This window comes from Aptenodytes forsteri, unplaced genomic scaffold, assembly GCF_000699145.1.
Source record: "Aptenodytes forsteri isolate BGI_AS27 unplaced genomic scaffold, ASM69914v1 Scaffold256, whole genome shotgun sequence".
NCBI lineage: Eukaryota > Metazoa > Chordata > Aves > Sphenisciformes > Spheniscidae > Aptenodytes > Aptenodytes forsteri.
The window spans coordinates 4,259,768-4,274,037 of record NW_008795021.1 but is presented as its reverse complement, the minus strand read 5'-3'; the positions used below and the strand labels follow the sequence as shown (position 1 = coordinate 4,274,037).

The following is a 14,270-nucleotide window of genomic DNA, read 5'->3' as shown; positions in this document are numbered from 1 at the left end:
TATTAAAGTCATAAAGACACAATTAAAAGAGACATAGTTACTAGAGCTTTAGTAAATAGTATTGTTATGCAAAAGACTGTAAAGCTGTGATTTTTTGTTATAAACAGTTGCCCAAGTGGTCATATAGGTACAATTCAGCTGGAGGAGTTCCAAATATTTCAGTCAGTACCAAATTTGGATTAGTGTCTCTGGGCAAAAGTATAAAAAAACCTCTTTGAACGCTAGATCTTTGATTTGCATTTTACACAAGATTAGAAGAAACTGACTATTTTGCCATCAATGGTCATTATGACCCTCCATTCAGTTCCCAGAAAAATGTTATTACAAAGAAAATCTCAGTGAAATTTACTGCAAAGTCAGGCAGAAAAAAAGAAAGGAATAGAGGAACATAAACTGACATGACTCCCTACCTTTCAGTAAGATTAGAAGTTTATTGATGAAGAATTGTGGAGATTTGGGGGTTTATGGTTCTCTATTTCTATTTAATTTCAAGATGTTTTAGGGTGGGTAGGTATGTTTTCTTGGTTTCGTTTGTTTTTTTCCCAACCTAAGTTACATCATATATATTAAGAGAAAATATCAGTCTTTAACATAACTTTTGTTCCTGTCAGATATTTAACTAGAAATGTAATAATTTGCTGAAGTAAACCACAAGTTAATCCTATATATCAGGAAAAAAAAAAACACTTTTGAAATAAAATACTTGTTTTGATCTTACTAAGATCATGATTAAGAAGAATTTATGGTATTTCTCAATGCTAGATTTTAATTTCCATTATTTTAACAACGATTGTGAGGCTACTTACATGAGTTGTAGATAAGGAATATTGGAGTATGACTTCTATATTTTGAAATTTGAATTATTACTTGCAAAAGTGTGGGGTAGTAGGTAGGAAAAAAAAAAGATTGTAATTACTTTGGTCACTTATGTTAGAAATTTTAATTTTTTTTATTTTTTTTTAAAAATTAATAATAGTAAGCAACATGTCAGCATTGAAAATACTTATAAGCCAAACACAAGCTATTAAAACCAGCACAACATAAGCAAGTCTAGACTAACGAAAGGTTGAATCACTGTTCCCACAAGCTGAAATTCTAGAAAATTCTAGAGAAGGATTTTGTCTTTTTTTATTTTTTAAATCCATCCCTTTGAGTAATTTACAGAACAAGTTTTTGCTAAGTTTCAAAATCTTGGTAATGAAATGAAACTTCATTGTTACAAAAGGTCAGTTTAGAGATACTGATTGTCACCTTGCTTTGTCAACTTTTCAGTAACAGAATATTAATAGGTATTGTATTAGCTCATTCTTGACAAGGCAAAAAGACAATAACCTTGCCAATAGATATCAGAGCCAATTTTTTTTTTTCCTTTGGCTCATTTTTGTCCTATAATTTAATCCAGAGAAGCATCAAGTGCTTGGAACAAATTTCCAGTCCTTAAATTGGACTTACATACATAGTACATTTATATAGGACCCCGATCCACCTGGATATAAGAGTTGGATGGGCAGATACAATGATAAAATATTGCTCTAGAAAGTCTGGGAATGGAAACCAGTTTTACAATTTTAATATCTTTAAAAATAAAACTAGTATAAATGTATCTTTAGTGTTTAAACATTATATATTAATGACCTGCAGATTAATCATGATGTCAATTAAATAGATTAATTATTAAACAGAAAACACAGACATTATCTTTCATCTGATTTTTTTGGAATGGCTCTTCACGTTGTTATTTTTGTTCTTTTCAAACCTTTGTTCTTGAAATGCTGTTCATTATTCAGAACAGTTTGTTTCCAAATTGATTTAATGACTAATTTTTACACAACCTCTAGAGCATGAGTACTAATATATAGGAGTATACCCACACATTTGTTCTTTTACCTCCCCATCCACTGACTAAATTAAGTAGATAAAAAAATATGAAAAAAGATGGGCAAATGTGATCATTTAGTTAGAGTTAATATGTTTAATTCAAATTAATCTTTAAATATTCATTTATTCAAAATTTATCATCATTGCTTCATTTTACATCAAAATTAGCCAGTTTATTAATAAAACCAGAGGATTATTTTGTGGAGGAAGTGTAAATCACAATTACATGTGCTGTTTGGAATATAGTATGGTATTTGGATTTGCGGATAAATTAAAATATAATAGACAGTTGACCACAGTGAGAATGTAGGTTGCAATGCATTATTTAGAGAACACGATTATTTGGTCTTATACACTGTGAACATGTCAATGAATGTGATCGCATTTTTCCAGTAGTTTGATTAAAGAGACACGGAAGTAATCTTTTAAAAACTGCACAACTCAAACAAAATCCTATTTGCTCCAGGGAGAACATGAACTCTCACCTTCTGACAGCACAGAAGTTTACTCCAGGGACACTAAAGTAATGAGCCAGCAGTAGCATAGGACATCAAGCTTTCAACGAGGCTGAAAACCCTGGCTACAAAACACAGTTGGCATTGTGCTGCATAGTTGTCAAAGTTGCCAATCACATCTCGAAAGTTCAGTTTTATATGCCAGGCAGAGATATATATACATACACACCCACACACATATGTCTATTTTTGAGATATCCAAGTCCTTTACTGTAGTGTAAAAATCAATACTGCAACAGTCGTAAACATTAATGGACACAGTAGCTGCTTCCTTAGCTGCAGCTAAGTAATTAACTGGCAAGAGCTGTGATGAAAGATCGCTGCCCTCACGAGAGCGACGGCTGTTGGAGGTAGCTCAATGACAGCAGTGTGAGGAGACATTGCCAGGAGGCCAGACACAGAAGGACTCTGAAAAAGGGAGCAACAGGTTAAGGGCGAAGACAAAAATAGGAAGGTGGGCTTCTTGTGGTCCTTGCAGTGCTTGAAGGGTGTTTGATCAGGGTATCAAAAGAGGAAGAAGTTCTGAAAGGCTTCTGTGCCCTTGCAAGCTGCCACGCCCGGCAGAGCAAACCCTCACACAAGACCGTCTTAAGGAACAGGTGTAATATTTATCCTGCTTTCCATGTTTCTGCTTAATCTCTCATTAGTGACTGCAATGGCCAAACGTACGCTTTTTTTTTCTATTTGAGTACATTTCAAAGAGAGTGAAGCGTGTGGTCTGACAGCAGCAGCTTTATTGTGTTTCAGCTTTCTGCAAAGGCTTTTATTTCCCTCTGTTTTGTAGATTTTTTTATAATGGACATTTTTTCTGAAAATGTTGTTGTATTCTTTCTATTTGCACTGTGGGAATAGCAAGCATAAACTGTATGATATCTGCCACTAGGAAAGACAGGTCTCAGATCTCAGATATGCAATGTCTTATTACAATTCAGCTAGAAGTATTTTTTTAATATGCATTTAGCTATATCAGATTGCAAGTAGAATTTCTTCACCCAGTCTTAGGATAAAAATTAATACTCTTTATAAAATGAAATTTAAAAAAAAGGTTAATTCTGCACCATCGTTCTGTTGTTCTTAATTCTTACTCTTCTATATCCTCTTCTGTCAATGTATCGGAAAGCTTTTGGCTAATGATGCAGGAATTGGTCTCTGAGTCGCAGTGGACCTGTGCCCTCTTCCCTCTCCTCTTCTTTATATTATAAATACTTCAGGGAATGGAACATCCTTTATTTATGTTTGTACAGTGCTATATTAATATAAAGTGCCATAAGTATATGTTGGGTTTAAATATTTATACTCTACTCATAAAATTCAATGCAGTCAGCAAAATACTGAAGTAGAGGATCAAAATTTCCCTAAATGCCTCTCTCACAAGCATCTTCGGAAGGACCTTTTTTATCTTTGACAAAAAGGTGGATGGAAGAATTTAAATATTTAATAGATTTTTACTTCACAGGCTGCCATGTTTTTTCTATAAATAAAACACTTTTCAGAATGAAATATCAAGGAAACTCTCTTTATATCTTCTGCACCAACACTGTTGATGACAGAACGACACTAACATTGACATAAGAAAATAGTGTATTCCACCTGTTTCTTCAAATCACTTGTGATTTTGTTAAAAATATTTTTTTATTCTGTATTTTATACCTAATTTATTTATATAGTTCTGACTTCTGGGAATATTCAATGTTTATGATGAACAGGAATACAGTTTTGCAGTTTTCAGCCAGTTAAGTACTTCTAAGTCAATCTGAGTTTTGATAAAGGAAGATTTACAAGATTAGGGACGAAACTTGGATTTTAATTTTGTCTCAACTCTTCCTAGGCAGCAAAATAAACATGAGTAATAATAAAGACATTTCAATTTCCTAAAACATTACCCACATTTTAATGATGTGTAATAAACCTAGATTCCCATCCTGTTCTAAATCAAGTCAGAAATCTTCCACTGACTCCAAAGAGGTTGGAGCTGGGATTGTAAAGCTCAAGAAAAAAAAATATTTTGAGCAAAAATCTCTGCTGATTTAGGATATAATTGACAGAGGGACTTGGGTATTGAATGTGGGGTCACCTGAAATCCCAGCCTCTAGACATTTTGCCCAAAATATGTTTAAAATTTTTAAAGGCATTACTGGTTTTGACATCCAAGTTCCCGAGGGGCCTAAAGTTCTGCTTCTAAACACACCCAGAAATGTTCAGTCGAGTCTCTTAACAGATTAACTCTTGTCTCATATTTCAATTCTACTAGGATATACCAAATAAACAACTTTATGCTTACCTTATCTGAGAGAGAATACAGCAAATAGTCTGCTTTGAGGTTCAAGTGCTTTTTAAATACTCCATAAGAATTAACTTTAAGCTTTTGCAATTTCATTGGCATCAATTTGTCAGAGTATAAGTGTGATCTTGTAGGAGGAGACCCAAATAAATGTTTAGGTCAAACATGACATATTTTTTTGTATATCAGTAACTAATACGTTTGTTTGTTTTCTTCTTAGGGCACATTGAATCCCTACTGTGTGCTGTGGGATGATTCAAGAACGTAAGTGACAGGTGTTTGCTTCTATGGCTATGGCTCAAATATTACAAAGTACCTAACAATATTTAAGTAGTTGGTCAGTAAATGGGTTGGTACGAGGGCAGGGAAAATGAATGTTTCACAGAGTGAAAGTACTGGATTCTCCAGTCACTTGGCTTCCTTTCTGCAGCTATGTAAATTGAAATAATACAATATCTCACCAGGAAGAGATTACTCACATAATAATTTTAATCTGCTTTTTCAAGATTAAAATGAGGATGTCTAAGAACTGTAGTTCCTTGATGGTAGTTGCTGGGCAACAAGCAAGTGGGTAAACGATCAGACAGATAACTAAGGAAGGCTCCCATTTCTGTTACTGCAGGGAGAAATATCATTTTCAAGTGTGGTACCCACAGCAATCTTAATTTTAGTTGGTGCAAATTTTCATTTTAGTTTAGTAAAATAATAGCTGTGTACTAAATAGTGAAAGCTTGCTAGCAGTCTTCTGCTACATTTTTCAGTGTATGTCCCTCTGTAGCAAAACAGAAAATGTCTCTGTAAAGAAGTAAAGCAGTAAAATCAGTGTGGTTTAAAAAGAATTCTAAGTTTATGCAGTTGTAATTTGCTGCATTAATCTTTCACAGTAAATCTCCCATTAAAGTCAAGGTGAACTTTGCCTAAATACAGATTAAGTGTTTCAAGAAGCATCCCTATGTGGTTGCCATGTTAATTTTTTTAAAGATGATGTTGTACTTCTTGTCCAGGTGTATTATGTATGTCTTATACTACAGACTCATCTACAGTGTTAGAAATTGTATGCTTGTGATTTTGTGAGTGCTTTTATCCTTGAGCCTGGGTTTACAGCAGTACACTGATGGATGAGAAACAACATTATATTATAGAAATGAGAAACTTTGGATATGATACTAGAAATCATTCCAAATACAAGTAGCAACATGGTCTATGCCTCTACAAAAGAATCATAATGCAGTTATTTGCCAGCAACATCATAATGTTCCATTTCTGTAAAATGTGTGGAATAAAGTACATGAAAGACTTGATATTATGTATTATTATGTGCACATGGAATGCAAAACATTTGGAACATATTCTTTGTTTCCTCTTCACAATGTTTTGCTTACACAGTAGTAGTACAGTGCTTTATTTACCATTTTTTACATGCATTACTTTAAGCACTGAGTATTTAGAGCACATGCTCTGATTTCACTGCTCCAGTCCAGAATATATCAAAGGCATATTTGCATGGCATTAGACTACAAAAAAAAAAAATCATGCTGTGGATTTAACAATGTGATTAAAAGTTTTCATGCAGGTATTTGGGATGAATATGCGAAGCAATCACAAACAAATGTATTTTGTGCTTGCCACTTGTTTTTCATGCATTGTTTAGTGCTACATATAAGTACTGGTTTCAGCATGCTTCAAAATCTGGATGGAAAAGTAAACTTTTGAAACATCTATAATTTACATAAAGCTTACATAAAATAGGCTGAGGTTTTGAGGGAAAAACACATGCTTTTGTGTTCTGAAGGACATCTTTTCTAGTCATATTATTTAATAGTAGCTATTGACGATGTTAAAATACTTGAAGATTAGGGGTATTCTTGGAGATTTATCAGTTTTGAAAAGTGATATGAGCCATCAAATATTCACAATAAGCTATGATGTATCAGTAAGTTCTGCATGGACACCATTGTCATTTGTTTTACACATGTATGTATGTTATTTTATGAGAATGTTACATTATCTCTTACCTGAGTGTGTAATAGCAAGAGCAAAATTCTACTTTTTTCCTCCATCCCTTAGGAAAAGGTCCCTAATGTTAACTGTGGGAGCATTAGTTGATTCATAATTTTATTTTTGCAATGCTGTTTATTTTTGTTTTGGAGCATTTTATTTGTATTTACAATGTGAGTTTTATATTATCATGAAAGCTCTATAATGCTGAATCAGTTCCTATCATTTTAAATCTTAATGGATAAATACATCGAGGACTATACAATTGATTAGGTGCCCATGATGATGTTGGGTTCTTGGTGGCTTGTTTTTCTTTTATTTTTTCCACTTTTTTCTAAGTCTCAGGAATTAGCCACTCTCAGCAGCAGGCAACTGGATTTAATGGATTAATAGCCTCATCCACACTACAAATCCTACAGACCTGTGCTGTGCTCATGTCCTTCCAAACTGGGTAATTTTTGCATAACCAGGATTTGGCAAGCGTTTTGGAATAAACCTAACGAAAAGTAGTCTGCTTTTAGTTGAAGGTGCTTAACTAATCAGTAGTCTATGCTGAGATGGGTGTTTTAAATTAAGTGCTTTTCAGATGAAAACTGTGTTTGCTTTTATCATCGGCATACAGCCAGCAGTAACCTCTAATGGGTTTTGCAACCTTTTTAACCACTTCTCCTACATCTTTATCTGCATGCAAGTTCACATTTGCTAAATGATACTTCCTCCACTGATCTTGTCAGTCTAATACTTCTCCAACAGCAGGGGAAGCTTTGTCTATCTGGGTTTTGGGCATGCTTCTCAGGAGATTGTTCAGTGATTAACGGTTCCCTGTCATCCATCCTTGAAGAAAGTTCTGGATCTGTGAGCTGTTTAATCACACCAGATCATCGAACCTATCCTACTGCCATTGCTATCTGTGACAATTTGGTCATCCTAACTTTGGCAAAAGCAATTTTAATCCATTCTTTCTGTGAGATTCAGTGATTCTTCCCTGTGATGATATTTTATAAGGTTTTCCATTTATCAAGCTGGCAGGCTTGTGCTCTCTCCATAGGCAGCTAGTCAAATGTGTGTACTATATTGAGACAGTGCAAGTAAAGAATAAAATATTATGTCATGTATTATAAAGGGCTAACTCAAATCCAATAATTCAGCATTTTGTTTCAGTTGATTCTCCCAAAATATAGAGCACATCTGTCTGTGTTGATTGAAACCAGGCTGTTTATGAGTTCTGGTGCTTCCTTTGATATTTCCAGCTTCCCCACATGAAGCTGGTAGCATCAATGGTATGAAAGTGGTGATTTTTCCCCCCTCAGAAATCTTCATCCTTTCATTTCAGAAAATGTATTCTAAATGTTACTTTCAGTAAAGTCTTAGGGTACTGAATGCTTCTCCCTTCAGTGCATGAGAAAATGTGTGGAATATTTGTAATTGACATTCTGAGGAGAAACAATTTAGTTCCTTAAACCAACCAAACAAAAACTCAAAAAAGAGTTGTATCTTTTCTGCTTTACATTGTCTGGCATGAACAAACTATCCCTGCTGTCAGGAACTGTTTGTGATACATTAATTCCAGTGCCTCAGTCCACAAAGAGAAAGAAAAGAAGCTGGTCAGGTACTAGGGATGACTTTCCCACCTCTCAGAAGTGATTTTAAAGATTTTAAGATGAAACCAAACTTCTGAAAGTTTTTCTCCTGTCCTCCTACCTTTCTGGAAAGAAAAAGAAGAAGGGAGAGGGAGACAGCAGAGACAGTCTCAACCAGCAAGTAATCCAATGGTTTGAGCATTTACTTGGGGACCTCAGGGACCAGCCCTTCAACTTTTTCTTTACAGAAGTTACTTGAGGAGTTTGAAACATACTTTTCAGCCTCACAGGAGCAGCCCATGTCCTCTGAGCTGTTGGCTCCTCTGGAGTGTGTTACTCACAATGTGTCCTGCTGGAACTCTGCCATGTTATTTAGGAAAATATTCATGGGTTGGGGAGCTGATTCACAGCACCTCTATACTTAATTTTACCACTTTTTCCATGTGTTTGTCACTATGCCACACCTAAATCTTAGCCATATCACTGTCAGTGGTTTTTTCCTAGCACTGTTTTGCTTTATGTAAGTCTGGGCAAGGCTGTGTAAGCCTGGGGGATCAAAGAATCCTTGTATGCATGCATACATTTCCATTTTAAAAATGCCATTTACTGTGGCAGTTTTGTAGGCTGTCTGAACAGTTCTCTTGAACTTTGTTGCCTTCTCTGATGCTTGTATCTGTGATAGGTGCCATAACAGGCAGTCTGTATGGAGCTCTAGGATCCCTGAAAGTTTGGCCTGACGAAGTTAGTCACTCGTCTTAGTGGACCCAGCCGCTGGATTCTTGAACCAGGGTGCAGAATCCAAAACAGAGTAAGAGGCTGGAAGCTAGGTGCCACAGTACTGAGCATCGCAAGTACCACCCTCACATGCAATCCTCGGCTAACACCATCACGATGAGGGCATGGAAGGTGGGGTGGACACGGTGGGTCACTGGAAGGAGGTGACATATCACATGGGAGTTTCAATAGTCACTGACTGATTAGCAAAACAGTGCAGCTGGTGTTCGTTCTTTTAGAAATGTGTTGGACGTAATGTGGGCACATGTGCTCTCCACAGGACAGTGTCAGTTGTTGCTGGCGTGCTCCACAGCTGTATGTGGTGCAACATGACATCTCACAGCACTGGGTAAGGAAAGAGCTTTAGCATTCTTGGGCTCTTTTCTGCCAGTTGCTGCAGAAGGATGTTATAACAGTATGGTAGCTTTTTATTTGTCCATATGTGTGCTCATAGCAGTTTGTGCCTGCTGAAAATATGATTGGCAGAAGTACAATGCAATTAGCTGAAATTTTTAGTACTGCAAGGATTTTGACCTGGTTCAGTTTTAGTTTAGGGCAAGTGGTAGGTCTGCTCTGTTTTTTTTTTTCCATTGCCATACAAATTTACATTGACAGTGGTTTAGATGTTCTACCCTGAAGCTATGTGAAACTATGAATACCTATATATGAGAAATGAGAAATTGTATACATTTATATGATTTCAGGATTTCACTCCAGGCATATTATAACATCCCCCATTAAAAAGAGGGTTAAAAAAAGTTTACAATTACTTATTTTTAATTATCCCATAAAGCTTTTAATTATTTTTCTCCCATTGTCCCTGGATACAATTGTGGAGAAATAGTCCATAAAGGAATTTGTTCAATGCAAATGAAGACAAGTCTACCAGTTAATTGTGATTTTCTCACAAATTTGCCTATAGGGCAGAGTACAACTCAGCTTTAGGACATAAGTTTGCATGCATATCAGCAAAACAACTTTTGCATTTTGTTACCTCATGATAAAATTGACAGGGAACAATGATCTGCTTTGTGCCTCTCCTCTCCACTTTGTTTTTTAAAACTATCATGATGGATCATTACAGTTATTCTTTGTTTGGCCTAGCCTTGCAAGCCTTTGAAAATATGTTCAAGACAACTCTTTATAATGCACGTCTAAATGTCTCAAGCTAATCATCAAATAATTAGAATATCCTACATCAGAATTTGCCTCTGGAAACATGACTAGTAGCCTCTCCTTACTTTATATTACTTTACAGTCATATTACTTTTGTCACCAGGAAGATATGGAGGAAATGGATTTTTCTATAAGTAGAATAAAAATTGAATGAGAGTATTTCATGTAATACAATTTGGCAATATATGCCAGCTGAAGCTTTGCTTGTTCCATCGACTTCAGTCAGACTTGTTGGTCCAGCTTATCAGTCAGACTTTGATTCTTTCATATTTTTCAAGGCAGAAAATTTGCTTTCAATGCAAATGAAGATATGCTTATATTTGTGAATGTAATGGAAGAGTTAACGTTAATGAATTTATTCAAAAGATAAATGCCTCCTGGAGTACCTACTTTTATGAAGAACTTTCATAACGGAACCTGTGTAATAGCACGCTACCTAATCTTCTGTTCCTGGTAGTCTTGCATACACAATTGAAAGACTCTACAGAATCATATCCTTTTTCATTAAAATAGTATGGAATGAAAAACCTGATCCAAACTCCCTTGCAGACAACCAAAAGGCTTTGACTGATTTGAATCAGATCAGATCAAGTGGCAAACCACTGCTCAAACTATGCAAGACGTAAATTTAAAAATTTTTAAATTTACAAACTGCTAAGATTATACTGTAATACAGGAGTACTTAGTTCTGAAATATAGGTATTGTATACAATATAAAATGGAGTGTCTTTATGTAGAAAAAGAGTCAGACCAAAATTTTCTTTGCTTAAGTCATACACAAAATGAATCAGTATATATGGGAGGAATTTATAATTTAGTTCTTTTTTATAACACTGCTCTTCACTTACACCTACACGGCCATGAACAGAGCTTACATGGTCTGCTGAGATTTATAGTGAGAAAAGGAAATCAAATTAAGTCTTACTAATAAGTTCACTTCCTTTTTAATTTTTACTGGGTGATTAATCAACTCCATTTGTTGAGAACTCAATTGCTATTTATTGCCTTTATGTAAATGTAAATTTTCAGAAACTAAAAATAGTGGTTTCTTGTAATATCAGGCAATTATAATTCTGAAATGTGAATAAAAAGAACTAGTGGTTGTATCATCATAATCAAATTTAAAGATTTGAATTGGACTTTTGACAGATTTTTTAGTGTATAATAAGGGCAGAAGATAATTAAGCAGTTTGAATAAACTTTAGAACAGAAAACAAATTGTTCATAATTTGGTTTTGTATCTATGTTTCCAGCAAAATTCATGGATGTTACCAAGTCAAATAAAATGTGATCATTGTTTTCCCTAGTAATACCTCACCAAGAAATGCAGTAGATGGGATCTGTGAATCCAGCGTGGTGCTGGACTTGCACTGATTCTTGTAGGGGAAAGCAGTGTTTGCCAAATCTAATATAGCTTCCAAAAGTACAATATAGCACAATTACAGCTGTGAAAATTTATCAACCTTTCTCATTTATATCATGTAACTCTTAAAGTGTGTTACACCTGTAGATTTAAAAGCAATTTAACACAGAGGTTGGTATCATACTCCCTGGTTTAGGGGAAACTAGGGCATAATGAAAGCAAAGCTGTTTGTCCAAGGTCACTCATCTAACCCCGGTAGAGTTAGAGTTCCAAATTCCTGAGTCCTAATTGAGAATGCTCTCTAGCTGTTCTCAAAGCCAATATCATTTCCCTGACATGATGCAGAACTCTAAAGGTTAAATAGTTTTATAATGATATTTCTGGGTTTTTTTCTCATTCATTCTGATGAGCTCATGACTCTTGCCAGTCCTAGAAAATTTAGCTCTGTTTATCCAACAGAAGTAGTGCAGAAGCACTAAAGGTCCTTGTATTATGCCATCCTTAAACAAAAACAAAATCTACTTGCGTCACCCAAGAAGATGAAAAATCTGGGGAATATTGCTTATCCATGTGAGAAGGAGCTGTGGGAAGTACCCTTCTCCATTCTCTCCTATTCCTTTGACAACAGGGGCACAGATCATGTGCATAAATTGCTTATAAGTAAATTATGTTGTGTAGTTTTGCGCAGACATATATTTGTTACTTTTAAACTTATTTGCAGTCAGTACAAAAAAGAACTACAACTGGTATAAATACCTACTTGTTACTTTTAAACTTATTTGCAGTCAGTACAAAAAAGACAGAACTACAACTGGTATAAGTATACCTACTTTTAGTAATATGATGAGGAGAATATAACACAAGGCATTTTTGAGCGTTTGCAGAGTATAGGATTGCTTGTCTTTACTTCCAAATGCATGGATCTAAATTTGATTGAAGTCTTCTGAATTAATAACTATTCTCTCTGATAAATTAAACATCATGTAATTCATCAAAGCCTGGTCTGTTTTTCTACAAGAACAGTGTTTGTATGGCAAAATGACCTTAAATTAAATGTTTAGAATAGTGTTTTGAAATGCATCTTAGAGGGTGTCCCCCAGTTGTGATAAAATTGTGCACAGGTGCATCAAACACAGCATAACCAGCCGGTCAAGAGAGGTGATTAACCCATCGTATTCAGCGTTGGTGCGGCCTCACCTTGAGCATTGCGTGCAGTTCTGGGCTCCACAATTTAAGAAGGATGCGAAGGTCCTTGAATGTGTCCAGAGGAGGGCAACAAAGCTGGTGAAAGGGCTGGAAGGAATGTCCTACAAGGAGCAGCTAAGGACTTTGAGCTTGTCTAGTTTGGAGAAAAAGAGACTGAGGGGTGACCTCAATGTTCTCTACAGCTTCCTGAGGAGGGGAAGAGGAGAGGGAGATGCTGAGCTCTTCTCCCTGGTATCCAGTGATAGGATGCATGGGAACAGTTCAAAGCTGCGCCAGGGGAAGTTTAGACTGGACATTAGGAAGCTTTTCTTTACCAAGAGGGTGGTCAAACACTGGAACAGGCTTCCTAGAGAGGTGGTCAATGCCCCAAGCCTGTCAGTGTTTAAGAAGCATTTGGACAACGCCTTTAATGACATGCTTTAATTTGGTCAGCCCTGAATTGGTCAGGCAGTTGGACTAGATGATCAATGTAGGTCCCTTCCAACTGAAATAGTCTATTCTATTCTATTCTAGTTTAGTCTAGTCTAGTTTAGTCTAGTCTATTCAGTTGTTCTTGAATTGTCAACACTGAAATCATAACTCTGCCTGATAAAACTGTAAAACTCCATCAAAAACAAACACATGTCCAGTTTAAATATGCTGTATTTTATCAAGTGCTGTCACAAGTATACAACTTTAATGCCGTATCAGCATCTCACTGATCTCAGAGGTATCTTTACACATAATTAATCTTTTGCTGAATCTCTGTGCCATAATTGAGGAACATGAGCAGATTCAGTTAAATCTCTTCCTGAACCAGTCACTAGAGGGAAGCAAAGACCTTCATGTGCCTATCCATGACGTCAATCAATGTCTTTATGTCCTCACTGACAAAATCTGGTCAGTCTTCAATCTAAAATTTTGGAAAAGGCTTATTTAGTGAAAAGCCACCCTTCGGATTAAAAAAAAAAAAAAAAGGACAAAAATATATTTCTGTATAGTTGACTTCCAGAGGCCATTGTCATTAAAAAATAGAGTTATTTTCATGAATGATATTTTGAGAATTTGAATCTAGACAAGAAGCTCATGCAGAGTGGATAAAGAAGATGGGTTTAAGACTTTCATTCTTTGAAGCATCCTAATATTTGGAAAAATGCATTGAAATGTTGGTAGCATAGTAGCTATGCACTTGTATCATTTGTGTGGCAAAAGCTAGGATAAAATATACCAGTTTCTTGATATCTTTTTGTTGATCCTCCCTTAGTTACCCATGCTTCCATTCCATAGTGTTTTGTCTGTGGTACTCAGAATCTCATCCTGCATAAACAGTTCTTTGGTGTATACCAGTGTCGTGGTTTAACCTCAGTCAGCAACTGAGCACCACGCAGCCGCTCGCTCACTCCCCCCTGCCCCCGGTGGGATGGGGGAGAGAATTGGAAGAGCACAAGTTAGAAAAACTCGTGGGTTGAGATAAAAACAGTTTAATAATTGAAATAAAATGATAATAATAATAATAATAA

General features: G+C 35.7%; 1 protein-coding gene across 1 annotated transcript in view; it reads left to right on the top strand.

The window, feature by feature from the left end:
* ADGRB3 (adhesion G protein-coupled receptor B3) overlaps window positions 1-14,270 on the top strand; it is a 293,354-nt gene that overhangs the window by 94,069 nt on the left and 185,015 nt on the right. The window contains exon 11 of the mRNA XM_009275805.2: window positions 4,895-4,938. Within this exon, the coding sequence (XP_009274080.1) occupies window positions 4,895-4,938 (44 nt within the window). The remainder of the gene's footprint in view (window positions 1-4,894; window positions 4,939-14,270) is intronic.